General features: G+C 47.1%; 1 protein-coding gene across 4 annotated transcripts in view; it reads right to left on the reverse strand.

The window, feature by feature from the left end:
* The window catches only part of BCL2L1 (BCL2 like 1), a 50,983-nt gene extending 42,446 nt beyond the window's left edge, over positions 1–8,537 (reverse strand). Inside the window, exons 1-2 of one of the 4 annotated variants that reach the window (XM_054980710.1) lie at positions 8,355–8,537; positions 1,544–2,219 (exon numbers count right to left, since the gene is read on the reverse strand). In XM_054980710.1, the coding sequence (XP_054836685.1) occupies positions 1,544–2,089 (546 nt within the window). In that variant the 5' untranslated portion in view covers positions 2,090–2,219; positions 8,355–8,537. Of the gene's footprint in view, positions 1–1,543; positions 2,220–2,465; positions 2,748–3,060; positions 3,534–3,619; positions 3,705–8,354 lie in introns of those variants that run through there. The other 3 variants (XM_054980709.1, XM_054980711.1, XM_054980707.1) reach the window with 3 other exon arrangements.
* Between the last annotated feature and the right edge of the window lie 13,512 nt (positions 8,538–22,049).

Genomic DNA, 22,049 nt, shown 5'->3' on the forward strand with positions numbered 1-22,049 from the left:
AGAAAAATGACAGCTACCCTTCCTTTAGCCACTTGCTCATATGCCTATGGTGAGCAACAGTTCTGGCCAGATTAGCTCAACAAACCTACAGTTCAGACTAGCCTGTAACCCACAGGATGAATACTGGTTGAGGGGCTAGCAGAACTTTGAGTAAACTGGAAAAAATGTTTATCCCATCAAAAAAATAGCTTAAAACTAATAATTTTGGGGGGGGGGGTGATGGGGAATGCCAGAAAATACATATCACAGGTACACAAAGCGCCAGTTCCTACAGTAGACAAGCACTCCCCTAGGCCAATAATGTGCAGTAGCCCTGGTATGCCCTCTCTTCCAATGCACACCACATCTGCACAACGCTACAGCTTTAGTTACAGCAAAACCTTCCTGTTGGGCCCCTTAGAAGTTGCTGACACGAATGTAAAGCCACTCATGAGCCACGCACCCCCACGGAACAAATCCCCCTTTCACAGCATACTAATGCACCCCTTAGGGAGACAGACCACTCGCCATAGCAAATAGTCACTGCATCGCCATGCAGAAGTAAGTGATGAAGAAAAATCCAGATTCGAGTTGAGTAACCCACCCACAGAGGTCTCTGTTCCCTTTTCTGGGGACCTCAACCCTGGAAATGCACCAACACCCCTTCCATGCCCGGACCATGGCCCAGGCAAGACGGTAACCTCTGCTTAACCTCTTCACTTCACTCGACCCAGGTTCAGAGTGCAAGTTTGTCTGGATGCGGGGAAACAGGAAGTTCAGTTCACAGCTCACTCGAGGCAAGTTGCCGCCTCTCAGGGTCCTCGCAAGGGTAAATTGGGCAAGAAATGCTAAGCAGCTCCCACGGTGGAAAATGCTGCAAGAATTAATGAGTGCAGGATATCACCTCAACAGGCATACTGGCAGTTCTGGGGCAGCGTCCAGCCTTGTATGTTTGGCCTTACGCTGCGGACAATTCTAGTGAACAGGAGGGCTCAGAGACAGATCTGTGCGCGATCTGAAGCGGACGAACATGGAGGCAAGACACTAACGCATACCTATCGGATGCGCAGCTGGGGAAAGAGGTCTCAACTGCATGTGTCTCAGACACACTGAGAACATTTAGCCTAGTGTTGTGTCTCCATCAATGAGCAGACTAGTGAGGGGGCGCACAATAGCACAGGCCACGAAGCCCATACGCCACCCTCTCTTGGTCACTTCGAGCTCCCAGGCCCCCAATGACATCTGTCAGAGCCGCCAGACGCTCCGACTTTGGAAAGAGTCATTCATACTTTCCCCTTCTATGGAAGAAGAGAGATGGAGGCTCCTCCCGGAAACATCTAAGGTGGTCGTTACTGAGATTAGTTCCTCTTCCGCTGCCACAACAGACAGCCCCCCCCCCCCCCAGCCAGTAGCAAATTGCTGTTCCAGATGCTTCTCATTCCCCTTCACTGCCCCCCCCCCAAATTGGCACTGGATGTTGACACAATCACAAACTGGCCCATTCCACAGATAAACTAAGGGAAGTGCCACTTCCATGCATGCCCCCTCCTTGCCGAGTGCTTACCCAGCCGCCGTTATCTTGGATCCACGGGTCCAGGTGATCGGTCAAGTAAGTGGCCATCCAGCTGGTGATCCGCCCCACCAGGACCTGCATCTCCTTGTCGACGCTCTCCACGCACAGGGCCCCTCCGAAGGAGAAAAAAGCTACTATCCGCCCCCAGTTCACCCCGTCCCGGAAGAGTTCGTTCACCACCTGCTCAAAGCTCTGGTACGCCGTGCCGGGGGTGATGTGGAGCTGGGAGGTGAGGTCGCTGAAAGCCCTGCGGTACCTCAGTTCAAATTCGTCGCCTGCTTCCCTTAGCGTCTGCCTCACCTCCACCCCTGGACTGGTTTCGTGGTCTTCGAGGATGCTTGGGTGCCCGGTAGCACCATTGACGACTGGGCTGGCGCTGGGGTGCCAGGACGGGCTCCCGTTTTGGATGCTGCCCATTTCTCCTGCCAACTCAGTCCTGTCCTCGCTGTCCCCCTCAACTTCATTCAAGCTGTAGCCCCTCTGTGACAGCTTGTAGGAAATAAAGTCAGTCACCAGCTCCCTGTTCCTGCTCGACATTTTCACACCTCAGGGTGTCTCAGTGAGTCCATGGTCCAGAACGCAACCCGGCCGGCACGTTTTATCGAGTCTGGACGCTGCTGGGCTTCTCCATATTTAGCGGCAACTATCCAAACGCCAAGCAGGAAAGCTTCAAGAGAGGAAAGGGCAGAGAAAGAAAAAAGCAAAGGGAACGGTTAACAGGTGAGCCTTCCGCTTCGTACCCTGGCACACTCAGAAGCTGCCTGCAGCTAATTTGAGAGACTCATTTAGCATAGTCAGAAGCACCTTTGCAGCTCTTCCTTCAGACTGAGTCATGCCAGCATCTGCCCTGCAACCCGCCCCCCCCCCCGCTCCTTTGGCTTTGCCCTCAAACCCATCACATGCCAGCATTCACCCTCAGCAGCTCCTCTGACGGGCTCAGGTGCCGCTTGTCAAGTCCTTTGTCCCAAAGATCAGTGCAGAAGGACCCAGCACCTCGTCCCCAAGAGGGTCCTGGCGTCTCATCTCAGATAAGCCTTGGGAAGTGAGACCAGCTCCAGCTGGAGTGATCCTACAGCATGCTGGGCTGGAAAGCGGCAGGCGAGAGAGGCTCTGGAAGCTCAAGAGGGCTCCCTCTGCCACCTTGATTGAGTGCTGCGGCTCGGCTCGGCTCGGCTGCAGCAGTGAAGCGCGGAGGCCCCTCCCTCACTTCCCGCCCCCTGCATCTCCACCCCCCTCTCCCGCCCTCTCTCCTTCCTCTCTGGGATCAAAGCGCTTCCTGGTTTTTTTTAAAGGGAAAAGTGCTGGGTGAGGCTTTCAGCGTATTTGCTTATGATCCAACAATGGCTCAGGAACGAACAACTGGCGCTGCTGCTTGTTCTGTCCCAGGAGTCAGAGAAGTCCAGGACGACAGCGGAGAGCCGACGGAAGGGGGAAGCTTGAAAGACCTTTCCGTTCAGGGGAGGCTGGGCAGCTGGCTTTCAGGTGTGCTCAAGCGCCAGGAAGATCACCTTGGGTTAGATTTCAAGGCCAGGAGAAGTCAGGGGAGTTTCGTTACACAGCCGTTCCATTTCGACTGGAAAAGCAGCTCATTTTCCACCCCCTCCTGGCAGCCAACTCTGGTGGCAAAGTCAGAGAAAAGAGTTTCCGCGTGCCTCCTCCCAAAGCACGCTCCATTGCTTGTCCAGGTAACAGCGGCAGGCAAGGAAAGGAGCCCCCGAGGCTGAGCAGATCCGTGTCTCTCGCACAGCTCCTTGCAGCCTGCACATGAGCTCTCACCCCGGAGAACTGCCCCATAAATAGAGCCGAGCCACCACCGGACAACTCCTGTGCAGACAGACCCTGGGCAGATCCTTAGCGGGCAAGCTGCAGTCGTGACCTTTGCCCTCAATGGACTCAACTTCAATCAGTTCTAAGAATCAGCTGCTCCCCCCTCCATTCCCTCCTTTTCCAGGAACCTGGTCAAGGCAGGGCAGCAGCATCCCTGCCTTCCCAGGAGGCCAGCTGGGTAACAATAGCCAGGCGACACCCTCCTGGGACCTGTGTCAAAAGGAGCTTGAGTGTACTCACCCCCTGGAGAGGGAGGACGAGCTCAGATCTGGGAAATCTCAGTGGAGGGAGCGCTGCTGGAGAGAACATGGAGGAGACAGCAGGGATTAGTTGCAGGCACTGGCCCACCCTCCTTGCAATCTGCATAGGCCCCGCCCCACACGGGCTGTTCCTCCCCCCACAACCTACAGGAGTAGCCTCATCACTCAGTGGCAGCAGAAACAAGGAGCCTTCGGGGGCCACCCTCGAGCTCAGCTGTGCAGCTTTCGTGGGGGAGTAAGCGTAGATCCTCGTCCTCCCATTGACAGCATCCTCATTCAGCGTTCGGTCTTCTGTCCTTTGGACTGCTGAAGATTTACGTTGTAAAACAGTGCGCTCAGCTGGCCTGGCCCCGCCTGAGTGAGAGGGTTTTCTTCAGGGGATCAGAATCAAAACGCTATTTCACACCATGAAGTGAGGAAGAGAAACTGAGCTGAGCTTCACACTGGAGACTTGCAGCGACTTATCTGTGGATCACTTCTCTTCCTCTCTGGTCTCCGCTCCAGGCACGACGGTTTCTCTCTATTTCCCTTGGGTCTGCTTGGCCAACCTGCTTCTCCAGCATTTTTGTTCCAACCTCATGCAGCATGTGAGCCCTCCTACTTCCAGGCCTAGCACTGGAGCCACCAGAATATATTTTCCAGTAGCAGAGTGGAACTTTCCTGCCTCCTTCTGTCCCACTGATCTCCACAAAATGCTGCTCTTGGGAGACAGACAGTCTCCGGCAGCAGGAAGGGGGAAATCAGCAGAAATTGCCAATTCAGTCCAGACCTCTCCCCACCGTGTGATATTTTTCCCAGAAAAAAACAAGAGCAAGAGTCCGGTAGCACCTATAAGACTAACAAAATTTGTGGTACAGTATGAGCTTTTGTGAATCACAGCTCGCTTCTTCAGATACCCTACCACTTACCCTACCACACATTTTGCTAGTCTTATAGGTGCTACCGGACTCTTGCTCTTTTCTGCTACTACAAACAGATTAACATGGCTACCCGTCTTTACCCAGAATTTTTTTCCCGCTTTCCCCCTAACAGTTGCCCAGGTTTGGAACATTCATTATTATTTAATTATTAACGAGATTTTTTTACCCCACCCTTCTGTCCTCGCAAGGCCACCAAGGCAACTGACAAATTTAAAACATGCAAATTAAAATCTCAACTTCCTCTCCAATTCAGCTACCGGAGAACCACACAGAAAAGAAAGCCGTTGCTGGGTAAGGGGAGAGACCAGTCAGTGTTACGCAGGGTCACTTCTGTGTCCGGGTGGGGCAGCCAGCCTGAGCCAACCACCTGGAAATCAACCTGCCCTGCTTAGCAGGAGCAACCAAAGCTAGAGCTGCCCGACTTCTGTTTTTGAATTTGGCATCACTGGAGGTGGCATCACTGGAGGTGAATTTGGCATCACTGGAGGTGATGGAGGAGCTTGGCTCAAGATGCCAAGCTCTTGAACACTAGAGGAGTTGATGCTCAGGGATCCGAACCTCCAGCTAAACATCATGTGAGCGACTGGAATTCAAGAGGATCGCATCTTCCTTTCTGCAGTCTCCCCTCTTCCACCAAGCATGGAGTTTGGCTTTGGCCACACTCCATCATATATGAACTCCTCCTCTGTAATGTATAGGTTCTCTTTGTGCCCATTAGTGGGAGAGAAGGGGGAAGAAGGAAAGAGGAAAAGAGGTTTCAAAACTGGATTGGAAGTCCATGTTTGGCCCTAGAGGCTCCTTCTTCTCAAGTGGAGTTTCTGCATATGATGCAAACGTCTTTTCCTGCTGCATGGAGATGAGTTTCCAAAACGATTCTCAGAATTATCACTTCCCATGGCTGTATCACTTTCTCTTTTTTCCCCTTCATCTGCAAAGTCTATTCTGTTTCAAGCAATGTGGGGGGAGGAGGATTCCAAGACTGGACTCAGTCTTTGTTTAGCCTTGGCAATTCAGGCACTCCTAATGTCCATCTGATCAGAAGCCCTGCTTTACAGAATCTCTGCCTGGCCTTTAACTGAAACCTTACAAACAATCTGGGCTTTGGCTTTCATATTTATTTGTTTTTATTTATTGACATTATTTATAGTCCGCCTTTCTCCCTGGGACTCAAGGTGGATTACACAGAATAAGTCAATACAATCGACAGGGCTGGGACATCCAATAAGCAGGGAAATAGGATTCATGCTGTAGAAATATGGAGTCAACCAAGGATCAGAAACCGTGGCGAAGCAGAGCATATGTATTAACGTGACACATTCAATTATTCAGGTTGACAGATTTCATTCTGCCATTTGCCTTGCCAGAAAAAGCCATATTATTAAATCTTTATCTTATCTTTAGCCGTTTTATCTTTAGCCGTATTATTAAACTGTGCAGTCATTCCACCCATTCATGCATTCTGAGTAATTTCTGGGGTAGCCAACTCCAGGTTGGGAAATTCTTAAGAGATTTGTGTGACTCATGGGGTACAACAGATCACCTCTGGAAAGGTACTTCCCCGGCTCTCCTGGTGCATTTTTAGGATCTTATTGCAACCAAGAATCTCTAGTCTACAGTACATGGGTGAAGCTTTGAGAACGGACCCTGGTACAAGTGGATCACTTCAGTTCATGGCTTATGGGGTAAACAAAGTGACAACTTTTGCACTCAGTTTGGGGCATCAGAGTAAAAATGTTCCTTTGTTCCCACTTGCTGACTGAACATTTTTGAGTTTTCCTATTTATTTATTGTGCTCATCTTTGAGGACAAAACAGTACTCTTTGAGTGCTGCTGTCGTTTTGGCTGCAATTTGTCTTAAGGGTCATTGTAAGATCAATCTTTTTTTTTACTGTACTTTACTTGTTGTACTTTAACTATTGTTTTCTACTTTCATTGGAAGCCAACTTGTGGACCCTTGGAGTTGCAGGATAGATACTGCAGAATAAATGAACATTGTTGTACAGCGTTCTTGTGAGGGAAAGGACGGGCAGAGCAGTAAGTGGGGCAGATGGGAGAAATGTGGGTGAGCACAGCAGAGCTGGAGTCTCAATCGTCGTCCTCACCTTTAGGAGGCAACCAGTGCTCCTGTGGCTGAAATGAGAGTGGGTTGCCGTTATCACAGTGTACCCCCTTCTAACATTAGTAGCAGAGCGGAATAATAAAGGTAATGTTGATAATACCAAGAAGTGCCCAGAGCTCAGTGCGGGGGCTGGCATCCCTTGGCCACACCTTGCTCGGTGGCAGGGAGCAATCTTTGCGTGCAGAAGATTCCAGATCCAGTTCCTGACATATTCTGGTAGAAGGACCACGAGGATGGGAAGAGGCCTCAGGATACCACCAGCACTTGGTACAGAAGGCACGGGGACAGGCGGTTCACTACACATTTTAGACATCTGCATACTCATGGCTGCAGACCTGAGAAACTCTTTCATTGGCCCTCTTTCTCAGCCTAGGTAGGCATGACCACAACTACCTTCACTGGAAAGAAATAGAGGCTGCCTGCTTTACATGAGAATGCACAAAAGCAGAGCTACCGATGTGCAGCGGTTAACTAGCTGGACTGCGATGCAACACTCTGCTGGTTCAACTCTCACTCCTGCCATGAGCTCAGCAGGCGACCTTCGGTCAGCCCCTCCTCTCAGCTCCAGCTCCACAGCTGTATTGTGGGGACAATAGTAACACTGACTTTGTTCACTGCTCTGAGTGGGGCAGTCATCTGTCTAGAAGGGGGCATATAAGCGCACTGTTATGAGAGCTACTGTAACACAGTAGTTAAGCGGTCGGGCTGCATATCAGCACTCTGCTGGTTTGACTCCCACGACTGCCATGAGCTCAGCAGGTGGCCTTGAGGAAGCCACTCTTCTCAGTCCTAGCTCCTTAGATGTATTATGGGAATACAAATATACTGACTTCGTTCAATGTTCTGAGCAGGGCACTAATCTGTCTAGAAGAGCTGCTGTAACATAGGGGTTAAGTGGCTGGGTTGCAAATCAGCACTTGCTGGTTCGACTCCCACTACTGCCATGAGCTCAGCAGGTGGCCACTCCGCTCAGCGCCAGCTCCATTGTGGGGATAACAACACTACCACTTTGGGTGGTCAATAATCTGTTCTATTGAGCAGTATTCAAAGGAACGGTTGTTGCTACTATTATGATATAATTATTATAAAAAGCAGGGAATAGATTTCAAATACAGTGTCTGCCGGTTTCAAGAACCACCGTCCAGGCACTGCCCACCAAAGAGCCCAGCTCGTTTCCTCTCGAGTATGCTGGCCCATTTCGTCCCCACCCCCAGCCAGTTCACACCATCCAGTCCCTGCTCGCACCCAAACCCATTTCCTCCCTGCCTCGGTCTTCCACTGCCCATAGATCATGCCCTTCCAGGGAACTGCCTGCATGGGGCCGCTCCCTGCAGAGGATTAAGCCCACAACCAAGCAAGCAGATGGGCTCGTTCCCCGGTCTTGAGTGCCAGCAACTGGGCTCCCCCTTCCTTCCTTCCTTCCTTCCTCCCTGCCCCTCCCCCTCACTAGGGCCGCTGCGTCCCATTGACCTCCTCCACTTCCTCCTCCCGCCTCGCCGCCCCTCCCCCGCTTCCCATTCATTTTTTCTCAAATTCAAAGAGGACAAAGTCTGGCTCCGCCCCTCTCCGCGCCGAACCAATCACAGAGAAGGAAAAGCCGAAGGAGAACGTGCCCGGCGTCCGGCGCCCTCCCATTGGCTCGCTCCCCCGTCAATCCCGCCCCGCCCCGCCTTTACCTCACAAACGGGCGAAGACTCTCCGCCCCCTGTCCCGCTTCTTCAGCCGGCGCCGCTGGTGAGGGAAGAGCTCCGCGAGGAAGCGGGTGGCAGGGATTGCCGAGAGAGCGGCGCCCAGCGGCCTTCTCCGGTGACGGCACGGCTTTCCCGGCAGCCGGCTAAGCGGCAGTTTCTCCGCTAGCGCTGCCTCCCTCCTGGACCGGCCGGGAGAGGAGAGACTGCGCACGCGTGACGAACGGCCGCTGCGCGAGCCCGCCTTCTGCGCATGCGTGAGTGCCAGTCGGCGGAGAGCAGCGTATCCTCGGCGCGCACGCGCAAAAATGTAAAGCGGGTGGCTGGAGGCGCTCTCCCACGGAATTTTCGCGCTTGCGCAGATAGAAGCACCAGCGGGCCAAAAGGAAGGTGTTGGCGCCCTCTGATGGCAGAGCGAGCGAGGAGGGTTCTTGTAAGGGGAAATGGCATGATCGCCGTTCATTTCATTTATTTTTTTTGCTCCATCGCCCCGTTATGCAACGTAGCTAAAAGACTTTCCAAAAGACAGTTTATTTTACTCTTATTGCACTTAATTTATTTCCTGGAAAAGTGGAAAGCAGTACGAAAAGAGTAAGGCCTAAACCGAGGTGGCTTGGTTCAATAAAAGAAGCCCTGTCTTCCAGTTTGCAGGATCTGAGCATGTCTATTAATGATAGGACATTTTGGAGGTCTTTCATTCATGGATTTGCCATAGATCGGAGGCAACTTGACAGCATATAGCACACACACTTAATTTATGCGCATCTCCCCAATGGGGACCCAAAAGTGGTTTTCACTGTTTTCCTTTCATGTTGTTTATCTTCACAACAGCCCTTTGAGGTAGGTTTAGCCAAGACAGTGTGTGACTGATGGCCCAATGTTGCAATGTTCCATGATAGAGGGGGATTCGAACCTGGTTCCCCCAGGTCTTTGACATTTTAACACAGGTAGAAGAGTGGGTCCAACCCACAGATCGGGAATTACAATTGATCCGTTCCCCTAGAGAAAATGGCTGCATCATAGGCTAATCCCTATGGCATTATACCTCACTCTGTGGACAGTAACTCTGCTAAGAGCTTAGGGGTTATTCTGGAATCTGAACCCAATGTTACTGCTGGAGAAGCAAGCTAACACACACATACACAAAGCTTTCTTCCAGCTTCATTTAGCCCAGAAGATGGCCCTTTAAGCTCAGCTGTTTTGCCCATGTAGATCAAGGCTAGACTACTATAATGCACTCTGTGTGGGTCTACCCTTAAAGTCAACTGGGAAACTCCAGTTGATTCCAGACTCAGCAGCCTGGTGACACCCAGCTCGATCTCTCTATTTCTACCTTTGGAATTGGATGCTACCAATATGCAAATAACACCCATCTCTGTATCACTATCCAGATCTTCTGGTGAAGCAGTAGTGGGTCTTTTGGTCTAATGGTTGAAAGAAACCTAAGTGAAATTGAACCTAGACAAGACAGAAGTGATGCTGTTTGGGAAGGCAGAGGTCTTGAAGGGCTTTGCTTCCCCCTTTTGATGCCCCTTTCGGTTGACCCTTGCAAACTCAGTTAAGAACTAAGAGATTATACAGCATCCAGCACTGCTGCTAGAGAAGTAAGTAAATGCAACCGCATAAAAGGCTACCTTCCAACTCAGACTAGCTTGGAAGATTGCCCCCTTCCTTGACACGTGATCTGGCTACTTAGATCCACATCACGGTAACATTGATACTAGACTACGGTTTCTATTCCTTGGCTCAATTATCAACCAAAAGAGACTGCAATGAAGAAATCAGAAGAAGATGGAGACTTGAAAGAGCAGCTGTGAGGGAGCTAGAAAAGATCCTTAAAGATCTCTCTCTGGGAACCAAGATCAAGATAATCCAAACTATGGTATTCCCCATTACTATGTATGGATGTGAAAGTTGGACGGTGAAGAAAGCTGACAGAAGAAAATTGATTCATTTGAAATGTGATGCTGGAGGAGAGTTTTGCAGATACTATGGACGGCCAAAAAGACAAATAAGGGGGTACTAGATCAAATCAAGCCTGAATTCTCCTAAGAAGCTAAGAAGACAAAACTGAGGCTACTGTACAGTCACATCATGACAAGACAAGATTTTCTGGAAAAGTCAATACTAGGAAAACTGGAAGGCATTAGGAAAAGAGGAAGACCTAAAATGAGATGGCTTGATTCAGTAAAAGAAGCCACGTCCTCCAGTTTGCAGGATCTGAGCAAGTCTGTTAATGATAGGACATTTTGGAAGTCTTTCATTCATAGGGTTGCCATAGGTCGGAGGCGACTTGATGGCACCTAACATACACACACAGGGACACTCTAGTTGGTGCAGAACACAGCTCAGTTATTGTCCTTTTTGTTATCTATAATTGTCGTGATACTCCTTTGTTTATTACTCCGAATATGGCTACTCCACTGAAATACAACACCTGGACATTTTTACAAGTGGGGGAAGCTTTGAAAAATGCTAAAACTGTGCTTTGGGGTCGAGGCAATCCAATGGCATTTTTCTGACTGTCCCATTTCATCTCTGCCCTTCTTCCAACGCATACATGGTTCTCCCTCAAATTATCCTCACAACACCCCTGTGAAATAAGTATGCATAGGTTTGCACTGTGTGTGTGTCATTCCTCTTGTTCATGAAGCCAGGTGCCATATGGCGCTCTCCTCGCTGCTGATCTCTGCCATTTTCCCCACAGCTTCCAAAATAGTCATCTCACCTGCTCGGTGCCAACAGTGTAGGGCTGTCGTGTCGTGTGAGACCGATGCCAGCAGTTCTCAGTGAGTTCTCACCCAGGCAAATTAATGTTTCCAAGACGCCAGTGGGCCTGGGATCCAAAAGCACTTCTATAAATGTAAGCAGAGGTGGCAATAACAGAATCAAGTTTATACTGTCACAGAGTGAGCTGTGTTCCAGTCCTCGTTCTACCATTCTTTCCCAGCCTAACCACAGCTTTGTTGTGAAGATACTGGGGTGGGTGGCATGGACAACTGCGTATGCCTTTGTGGCCTCCTTGGAGGAAAGGCAAAGGGGGGAAATCATAGTGCATTTTAAAAATAACTTCTTACAGGCCTTTTTAATTTTTTTTAATTATTATTCGATTTCTAGCCTTCCCGCCCTGCAAGCGGGCTCAGGATGGGTTACATCGAGCAAGGATACAATTAAAAGCCACAATAAGATCTCCTGCCTCCAAAATAAAACTTACAAAATATAGAACCCACCCCCCTCTTCAGGACTCTCTCCCCACCATCACCCTCTGGCTTCAATCTCTTTGTAAAGATATTTCCCTGTCTCTAAGACCTGACCTTGCTGTTGCATCAAGCACATACTCCAGAGTATTCTTAGCCAAAGTCCAGTGGCACCTTAAATACTAGAGCTGCCGCAGATAGTGGTTATGTTACTGAATTGAGAATCGGCACTCTGCGGGTTTGAATCCCGCTACTGCCAGGAACTCTGCCCATGGCCGTGGGTAAACCGCTCGTCCCAGTCCCAACTCCTCAGCTATATTGTGGGGATAATAATAACACTGTCCTTGTTCATTGCTCTGAGTGGGGCACTAATCTGTCTAGAAGAACAGTATATATGAACTCTTATTATTTGTAGAGCTGTTGTACCATAGTGGTTAAGTGGTTGGACTGTGAATCAGTACTCTGCTGGTTCAAATCCTGCTCCTGCCATGAACTCTGCAGGTGGCCTTGGGTAAGTCTCTCAACCCCAGCAACCCAAGTATATTGTGGGAGGGATAATAATAACACTGACTTCATTCAGTGCTCTGAATGGGCACCAATCTGTCTAGAAGGTGTTATTTATGGTATTTATGAACAGTATTTATAGGGAAGCTGTAGCACAGTGGTTAAGTGGATGGGCTGCAATTCAGCACTCTGCTGGTTCGAATCCCACTCCCGCCATGAACTCTGCAGGAGGCCTTGGGTAAGTCACTTCTCTCGGCCCCGGATCCCCAGCTGTATTGTAGGAGTAATAACACTGACTTGTTCTGAGTGGGGCACTAATCTGTGATATATAAGACTGTGGTTGTTATTCATTGCGGTGGAGGCTTTTATGGACTAGAGCCCAAGTCACGAAGTGTATCCACAGCTGGCAGCTTTACATCTTAACCTAGTACGATGGCGGAGTCCACTTGGGTAACTTTTGACAATCTGCTGCAGTCAATAACTGACTACATACAATTGCCTTAAAGACTAACAGGTTTATTGTGGCAGAGGTTTTTGGCAACTTTGCATCACAATAAATCTGTTAGTCTTTAAGACACCACCAGCTCTCTTTATAGTTGCATGGGTATTGGGGTGTACGTAAAAACAGAGGTCCCCAAAGCCCGATATAATACAAGGGTAGAGGCAGGATCCTAGTCATATCGACCTATTGGTGAACGTTCAGAGGTAGCCTTCGGCAACAAAAAAACACAGCTTTGCAGCACTTTCAAAATTAACAGATTTATTGTGTGTGCTGCCCCGAAGACGCCTTACTGTGTCTATCCACAACAGGAGCCATGGCTTCTAATATTCTCTTTATTAGCTATGCTGTGCTAATGTAATAGAGAAGAAATTCAAAACCCGGAGAAACTCATTTGCTGATCAATTCTAGTTCCAACTTCCTCTCCGACAGTTTTAGGAACCGTCTTTTATGGGGGATGCACACCACAAAGGAGAAGACGAACCGGAAGGCTTTTCTTTTCCTAGACTTGGCTAACCTGAGGAGAGTTACACTCTTTTAAACTCATTGACTTCACGGGACTTGGAAGGGGTAACTTCCAAAGATTGCTCCCTCAATGACCTGAAACCCAATTCTGGCAGTAAGGTGCAATCCTAGAAAAAGCAGTACAGCCACATCGGTCCATACAAATCCCCCAAACAAGAATGAAATCCATATGCTACATTTTATTGGGCCAACTGGTGGTAGAAAGTGCTGTCAAGTCATAGCTGACTTATGGCGACCCCTGCTGGGGTTTTCATGGCAAGAGAGTAACAGAGGCGGTTTGCCATTGCCTGCCTCTGCTACCCTGGTCTTTTTTGGAGATCTCCCATCCAATTACTAACCAAGGCCAACCTTGTTTAGTTTCTGAGATCTGACATAATCAGGCTTGCTTGGGCTATCCAGGTCAGGGCATCTGACTATGTAATATACAGTATAAGCGTAGTGTTCTTTGGAAGATTTGGGGGAGAAAATAAAGACGGTGTCTTCAGAACCCTGGCTTTGGCACAGAGCAGGCCTTGAGGTTACTGTCATAGACAGGAGGTATGTTTGCTCAGCAATGTCCTTGAAAGTATCGTAATCAGGGCTCATTTCGAGGGCAGTTCCGGCAGTTCCCCAAAGAGGTCACCAACTCCCATTTTGGGCCTGTTTCAGCCTGGATTGGGGCCAAAATGGCCCAGATCGGGTGCTGGAACACTCTCCCACTCAGCAGCGGCCCAATCCTGACCATTTGGGGCCTCTTTTCGGCCATTTTCAGCCCCCTTTTGCCCTTTAGGGCCCAATTTCAGCCCTGAATGGTCAGGATTGGGTCCAAAACAGCCAGGATAGGTGATGTCAAGGGTGTGGCATATGCAAATCAGTTATGCTAATGACACACTTCCAGTGATGGCAAGGAGCATGGCATACGCTAATGAGTTATGCTAATGAATTCCTCCAGCTCTTTTTCTATGAAATAACCCCTGATCGTAATAGTTTATTTTATAATGGCTACTATTAACGAAACGATGACATCTTCCATCACCCCCCACCCCAACAACAACTGTTTTTGCCACCACTCCAATAGTCGCCGATTCCGCACACGTCGGATAATGCACTTTCAATGCACTTTATCCATCGTTTGAGGTGGATTTTTTGTTCTGCACACAAAAAAATCCGTTCCAAATGATCTATAAAGAGGATTGGAAGTGCATTATCCAACGTGTGCGGAATCAGCCAGTGTTCCCAAGTGCAGCAAAAAAAAAAAATTTCTGGTGGGTTTATAGTTGCCGAGCTATAGGTGGGGGGCTTATAGATGACCTGGAATTACAACTGATCTCCAGATGTCAGAGATCTGTTCCCCTGGAGAAAATGGCTGCTTCAGAAGGGCAGACTTATGGCAACCCGTGCTGGGAATTTCATGGCAAGAGATTGACAGGTGGTTTGCCATTGCCTGCCTCTGCAACCCTGGTCTTCCTGGGAAATCTCCCATCCAATCGCTAACCAAGGGCGGCCCTGCTTAGCTTCCCAGATCTGGTGAGATTGGGCTTGCCTGGACTGTTTGGGCCGGGAATTCACCCAATTAAATTAGCACAAAACATGGTGGAAGGTTTCAAACTCTCAAGGATTTTTCATCAGGCTAGATGGGACAAGATTCAAAAAGACAGAAAGGTGGAAAGCAGAGCCAGCTTGAGAGCCAGTGAGAAAGCCGGACTGTAAATAAAATAAAATCTCTTGGGCCGTGATGTAAAGGTCTGTTCTTGCTGGCTTCTTCAGTAAAGAGCTAGCAGCCTATAAACTTTATTGCTGTGACACATGCTGACGGCATCTGTTATGAGAAGCTTTGTTCTTTCCCTGAAATGCTTACATCATCCATAGTCCATCCAAAATCCTACCCCACTTATTTGGGAGTGAAACTCAGTAGTGAAATTTAGTTTGGCCTGAGCACATACTGGTCGCTCTGGGAGTCTCTCGGGTCGTTTACCTTATGGAACTCGCTGCTACAAGATGATCAGGGAAAAACAAACAGAATCCATATGGATTGGGAACGTTCTGTCCTTTTGAGCTGTGATTTCTGCTTGCAGTGACTGCCCAGAAGAAGGATTACAGAAACGGGATGGCAATACTAGTACCCCTGTTGCAGTTACTCTTCAATTTGTATTTCTGCTGGATTTGATGGACATTTGCCTATAAATTTTGTACTGATAGCTTTATTGCACTTTAAAAATGTTTTGAGAATTTCTTGTAACTCGAGGCACTGCCACTTTATATTTATTGCATTGGTCACTTTTGTACTATTTATTGTGTATCAGCGTTTTGCACTTTACTCCTATGTGGATTGATACTAATATGTGACATTATTGTTGTATAGGTGACTCATTTCCTAGCCTCTCGAGTTTGTTTTGGCAGTTTATATGTTTATGCTTATATTGTATGAGTGAATTATGTATTGTTGAGATTGTTACGATCCCTTTACATTTAATTCAATTCAAATTTATTTCTTTACTTCATTTTTGTGGTTTAGTTAAGTTTTTCACGGCATTCTGTTCATTTTTTACAAGATGTGGTGATGACAACCACTCTCTTGGATCACTAAAAGAGGCACATCAGGTACTTTAAAGAAAGACCAACTAGATTTTATCTCTGCATAAGCTTCAACCTGTTTAATTTTGTGGCAAACCAAATAGTACCGATAGGGTTGCCAGCCTCCAGGTCTCCCAGAATTACATCTGGTCTCCAGGCCACAGAGATCAGTTCACCTGGAGAAAATGGCTACTTTGGGGGGTGGACTCTATGGAATTATGCCATGCCAAGGTCCTTTCCCTCCCCAAACCCCACTTTCTCCAGGTTTCTCCAGGTTTCACACACCCCCAGATCTCCAGGAATTTCACAACCTGGAGCTGGCAACCCTAAGTACCGCTGCCACTCAGAGAGGGAGCTGTTGTAAGAATAGAGGGTAAGTAGCACTGTGGCTGTTAACCTGCATGGTTAAGTGGAACTTCCAGATATATATATCTGTGAATAACTGTGAAGGGCAGAAGCTGGAGGCCTGTTGTTTCCATACCCTGCTTTGTGGGAACTTTTGGGAAAGAAAATACAAGACGAACCGTATTTGACTGACAGATTGATTGTCCCCCTTTCTCACTGAGACTCAAGGCGGATCATATACTACAAGTTAATACAATCAACAGCTAGGTTCTCCAGTGAAGACTACAATAAGGTATAGGTTACAGAAACGAAAACAAGCATGAATCTGAATAGAGAGATAAAACATTGTTGAAAGAAAGCAAAACATGCCTGTTTAACAGTACGGAAACTACCCAGTAGGAGTGTATCTTCATCCAGAGATGATATCCAATAGTAATGTTTACAGTACTTGGCCCTTTTTCTAAGGATCTCTCTGAGCCATTTCTTACAGCACAGCTCTATAACATGAGTTAAAAAAGCCCTCCTGAATAATTGAGTTGTGAGTAGTTACTGAAATCTTGGTATGATCTTACATTCTTATAGACTGGGCTCCAGCAAACCCATCCAGAACCATCCAATGACACCCCCCGCCCCCGCCAATTCCAGTGCAACCTGGAAATCTCCCAGAATCATAACTGATCTCCGGATTACAGATATTAGTTTCCTTGGAAAAACTTGCATCTTTGGCAGGTGGACTCTATGGCATCACATCTTGTACTGAGCTTCCTTCCTTCCCCAAACTTCCTCCCCAGGCTGCATCCCGAAATCTCTAGAAATTTCCCTGCTGGGAGTTGGCAACCCCAGAGATCGGCCAAGAAACCCCTTTATTTTTTATTTATTTGTTTATTATTCACTGTCTAACTTTCTCACTGAGACTCAAGGTGGATTCCACAGTGTGAATTGGTACTGACATTTCCATACACGTGTAATAGGGTATATACATGCATATTTGAAAAGATCGAAAAGCAATAGAAATCCAATGCAGAGTTGAAGAAATGCTGAAACAGAGTATAAACAACTTTAAGACTGATGGCATAATGGACAAACAGTTGGAAAACAAAGATGGTATCTTATTTTTTTTTATGACAACAGAAGCAAGGCTTTTATATGCGCAAAAATGGAAAAGTACAGTATTGCCTTCAATGGATGACTGGATTGTGAAAATGACGGAGTTAGTGGAGATGGCTAAACTTTGATCAGAGATAAAACATTGTCTACATTCATAATAAATTGGAAACCCCTTATTGACTTTCTGCATGAAACGGGAAAAGATGAACTGATGATTTGTGGATTTGATTTCTAAGAAGATAAATTTGAGAAAAATAAAAAGGGGGGGCATAATATAGAAAAGGTAAATTTTTGAGGTTTTAAGACTACAAGTATAATAGTTGTAAAGATATTATAGGTGTAGAAAAAACTGAAAATGATTTCTTATACATGTATCATTTTTTCTCTGTTCTTTTTCTTTAGTTTCTGTTCTCTTTTTTTTATTCTCTATTTCAGTTTTTTTCTTCTCTTCCTTTTTTCTTTCCCCCCTTTTAATGGGATTTTAAATTTATTAATAAAAATAAAAAAGTTTTTTTAAAAAAGTGTCATATCAAGCAACATATGATCCTTGGTAGTTGTGGGTTTTCCAGGCTGTATTGCCGTGGTCTTGGCATTGTAGTTCCTGACGTTTCGCCAGCAGCTGTGGCTGGCATCTTCAGAGGTGTAGCACCAAAAGACAGAGATCTCTCAGTGTCACAGTGTGGACAAGATGTAGATCATTTGTATCTACTCAGGAGGGGTGGGGTTGAGCTGAGTCATCCTGTAAGAGTTTCCCAGGGTGTGGAATGCTAATGGCGGGAGGCTTCACTGTATCCTGAGGAGGTTCTTTTGCATATGGATTGGTGCTTGATGTGCTAATCTTCTCTGCAGGGCTATTGTCGGGTGTGGAGTGTTTTGTTGGCCTGGTGTTTTTCAGAACTGGAGCCCATGCTCTGTTCATTCTTAAGGTTTCTTCTTTCCTGTTGAAGTTTTGCTTATGCTTGTGAATTTCAATGGCTTCCCTGTGCAGTCTGACAAAGTAGTTGGAAGTGTTGTCCAGTATTTTGGTGTCCTGGAATAAGATACTGTGCCCTGTTTGAGTTAGGCTATGTTCAGCCACTGCTGATTTTTCAGGTTGTCCAAGTCTGCAGTGTCTTTCATGTTCTTTTATTCTTGTCTGGATGCTACGCTTTGTGGTCCCGATGTAAACTTGTCCACAGCTGCAGGGTATACGGTATACTCCTGCAGAGGTGAGGGGGTCTCTGCTGTCTTTTGCTGATCGTAGCATCTGTTGTATTTTTCGGGTGGGTCTGAATACTGCTTGAAGGTTATGCTTTTTCATAAGCTTTCCCATCTGATCAGTAATTCCTTTGATATATGGCAAAAACACTTTTCCTGTAGGCGACTGTTTTTCCTTGATTGTTTGATTCATCCTGGGTTTGATTGCTCTTCGGATTTCATTTCTGGAGTAGCCATTTGCTTGAAGTGTGTGGTTTAGATGATTAATTTCCTCATTGAGAAAGCGCGGCTCACATATCCGTCTTGCACGATCCACTAATGTTTTCATTATGCCTCTTTTCTGTCGGGGGTGGTGATTGGAGTTTTTGTGTAAGTACCGATCAGTGTGAGTTGGTTTCCTGTAGACCTTGTGACCTAACTGAAAGTTTGCTTTGCGGATGACCAAGGTATCCAGGAATGGGAGTTTTCCCTCACTTTCTTTCTCCATTGTGAATTGTATGTTCAGGTGGATGTTGTTGAGATGATTCAAAGACCCCATCAATTCTTCCTCCCCATGGCTCCAAATGATGAATGTATCATCCACAAACCGGAACCATACACTGGGTTTGTGGGGTGCTGATTCTAGAGCTGTTTTTTCAAAATGTTCCATGTAGAAGTTTGCTATAACTGGGCTGAGTGGGCTCCCCATGGCCACCCCATCCATCTGTTCATAGAATTCGTTTTCCCATTGGAAGTAACTGGTTGTCAGACGGTGGAATAAGGCTGTTACATCCTCTGAGAAAATCTGATTAATAAGTGCAATAGTGTCTTTTACTGGAACCTTAGTAAACAGGGATACAACATCAAAACTGACGAGTATGTCTTGTGGATTGAGTTTCAGAGAACTGATTTTGTTGATGAAATCTGCTGAATCTTTGATGTAAGACGAGGTTTTCCCGATGTGGTCCTGCAGGAGATCTGCCAGATGTCTAGCTAATTCATATGTCGGTGAACCAATGGCACTCACAATGGGTCGGAGTGGGACTGAATCTTTATGTATTTTGGGGAGTCCATATAGTCTAGGTGGCTGTGCTTCAGTCTTGCATAGTTTTCTGTGCGTGTCGGGATGTAGTGAGGAATTCTTGATCAGCGCATTTGTTAGCCTGGTGATTTTGCAAGTGGGATCTCGTTTTAGTTTTTTGTAGGTGGAGGGGTCCAGGAGTTCCTTAATCTTTTTGTATTCCTCTGTTTTCATGATCACTGTAGCATTGCCTTTATCAGCTGGTAGAATGATGATGTCTGGATCTGCATTGAGGGTCTTGATGGCATTTCTCTCCTTGCGTGTTATATTGCTGGTGGGAAGCTTTGCCTTTCGTAGAATCCTGGCTGTCTCTCCTCTTATTTCCTCAGCTTCCTCTTCAGGTAGATGACGGATGGCACCTTCTACATTTGCAATGATGTCTTCCACAGGAATTCTGGTGGGGGTGACTGCAAAGTTTCCTCCCTTTGCCAAGATGGAGGTTTCTTCTGGTGAGAGTTGACGGTCTGTCAGATTGATGACAATGCGTGCATTGTCGAGCATGGGGCTTGTCTGTCTTTTTTCCTGTAGTTTGTTAAACTTCTGCTTCTGTCTGGATGTGTGGTTGGTAAACACTTGTTCCATCTTCCTGTAGGTGAGATTATCGACCTTGTCCCAATCCTGACTTCTCATTTTATGGCTGGTGTTGATATGCAAGCAAAATAGCTCCTTGTCTGTGGCAGCAAGTTCTCTGCGGGTAGTGTGGATTCTCTCACGTAAGAGGGCCTGTTCTAGACGGTCATAAATGCGGTTCGCCTGTGTGGTTTTGAAGATTCTTTTAGTTGTGAGAAAAGATGGAATGGTTCTTGTGTCCCTGCAGCGTAGAAGAAAGGTCAAAGAACAGAGTAGATGTGCTTTCTTGTTCTGAAGTGTTTCCAATCTTCGGGTCTGTTGGAATGTTTCCTCCCCGTAGAGGTGTTCGATGTATTGTCGAAGGTTTTCACGGCTGGAGAACGATGGTTGTTGTGGGTTTTCCGGGCTGTATTTCGTGGTCTTGGCATTGTAGTTCCTGACGTTTCGCCAGCAGCTGTGGCTGGCATCTTCAGAGGTGTAGCACCAAAAGACAGAGATCTCTCAGTGTCACAGTGTGGAAAAGATGTGGCAGGTCATTTGTATCTACTCAGGAGGGGTGGGGTTGAGCTGAGTCATCCTGTAAGAGTTTCCCAGGGTGTGGAATGCTAATGGCGGGAGGCTTCACTGTATCCTGAGGAGGTTCTTTTGCATATGGATTGGTGCTTGATGTGCTAATCTTCTCTGCAGGGCTATTGTCGGGTGTGGAGTGTTTTGTTGGCCTGGTGTTTTTCAGAACTGGAGCCCATGTTCTGTTCATTCTTAAGGTTTCTTCTTTCCTGTTGAAGTTTTGCTTATGCTTGTGAATTTCAATGGCTTCCCTGTGCAGTCTGACAAAGTAGTTGGAAGTGTTGTCCAGTATTTTGGTGTCCTTTGAATCATCTCAACAACATCCACCTGAACATACAATTCACAATGGAGAAAGAAAGTGAGGGAAAACTCCCATTCCTGGATACCTTGGTCATCCGCAAAGCAAACTTTCAGTTAGGTCACAAGGTCTACAGGAAACCAACTCACACTGATCGGTACTTACACAAAAACTCCAATCACCACCCCCGACAGAAAAGAGGCATAATGAAAACATTAGTGGATCGTGCAAGACGGATATGTGAGCCGCGCTTTCTCAATGAGGAAATTAATCATCTAAACCACGCACTTCAGGCAAATGGCTACTCCAGAAATGAAATCCGAAGAGCAATCAAACCCAGGATGAATCAAACAATCAAGGAAAAACAGTCGCCTACAGGAAAAGTGTTTTTGCCATATATCAAAGGAATTACTGATCAGATGGGAAAGCTTATGAAAAAGCATAACCTTCAAGCAGTATTCAGACCCACCCGAAAAATACAACAGATGCTACGATCAGCAAAAGACAGCAGAGACCCCCTCACCTCTGCAGGAGTATACCGTATACCCTGCAGCTGTGGACAAGTTTACATCGGGACCACAAAGCGTAGCATCCAGACAAGAATAAAAGAACATGAAAGACACTGCAGACTTGGACAACCTGAAAAATCAGCAGTGGCTGAACATAGCCTAACTCAAACAGGGCACAGTATCTTATTCCAGGACACCAAAATACTGGACAACACTTCCAACTACTTTGTCAGACTGCACAGGGAAGCCATTGAAATTCACAAGCATAAGCAAAACTTCAACAGGAAAGAAGAAACCTTAAGAATGAACAGAGCATGGGCTCCAGTTCTGAAAAACACCAGGCCAACAAAACACTCCACACCCGACAATAGCCCTGCAGAGAAGATTAGCACATCAAGCACCAATCCATATGCAAAAGAACCTCCTCAGGATACAGTGAAGCCTCCCGCCATTAGCATTCCACACCCTGGGAAACTCTTACAGGATGACTCAGCTCAACCCCACCCCTCCTGAGTAGATACAAATGACCTGCCACATCTTTTCCACACTGTGACACTGAGAGATCTCTATCTTTTGGTGCTACACCTCTGAAGATGCCAGCCACAGCTGCTGGTGAAACGTCAGGAACTACAATGCCAAGACCACGGCAATACAGCCCGGAAAACCCACAACAACCATCGTTCTCCGGCCGTGAAAGCCTTCGACAATACAACATATGATCCTCTTTACAGCAACAGCGGCAAAGTCCACAG

The sequence above is a fragment of the Eublepharis macularius genome, chromosome 5 (assembly GCF_028583425.1).
Source record: "Eublepharis macularius isolate TG4126 chromosome 5, MPM_Emac_v1.0, whole genome shotgun sequence".
NCBI classification, from domain to species: domain Eukaryota; kingdom Metazoa; phylum Chordata; class Lepidosauria; order Squamata; family Eublepharidae; genus Eublepharis; species Eublepharis macularius.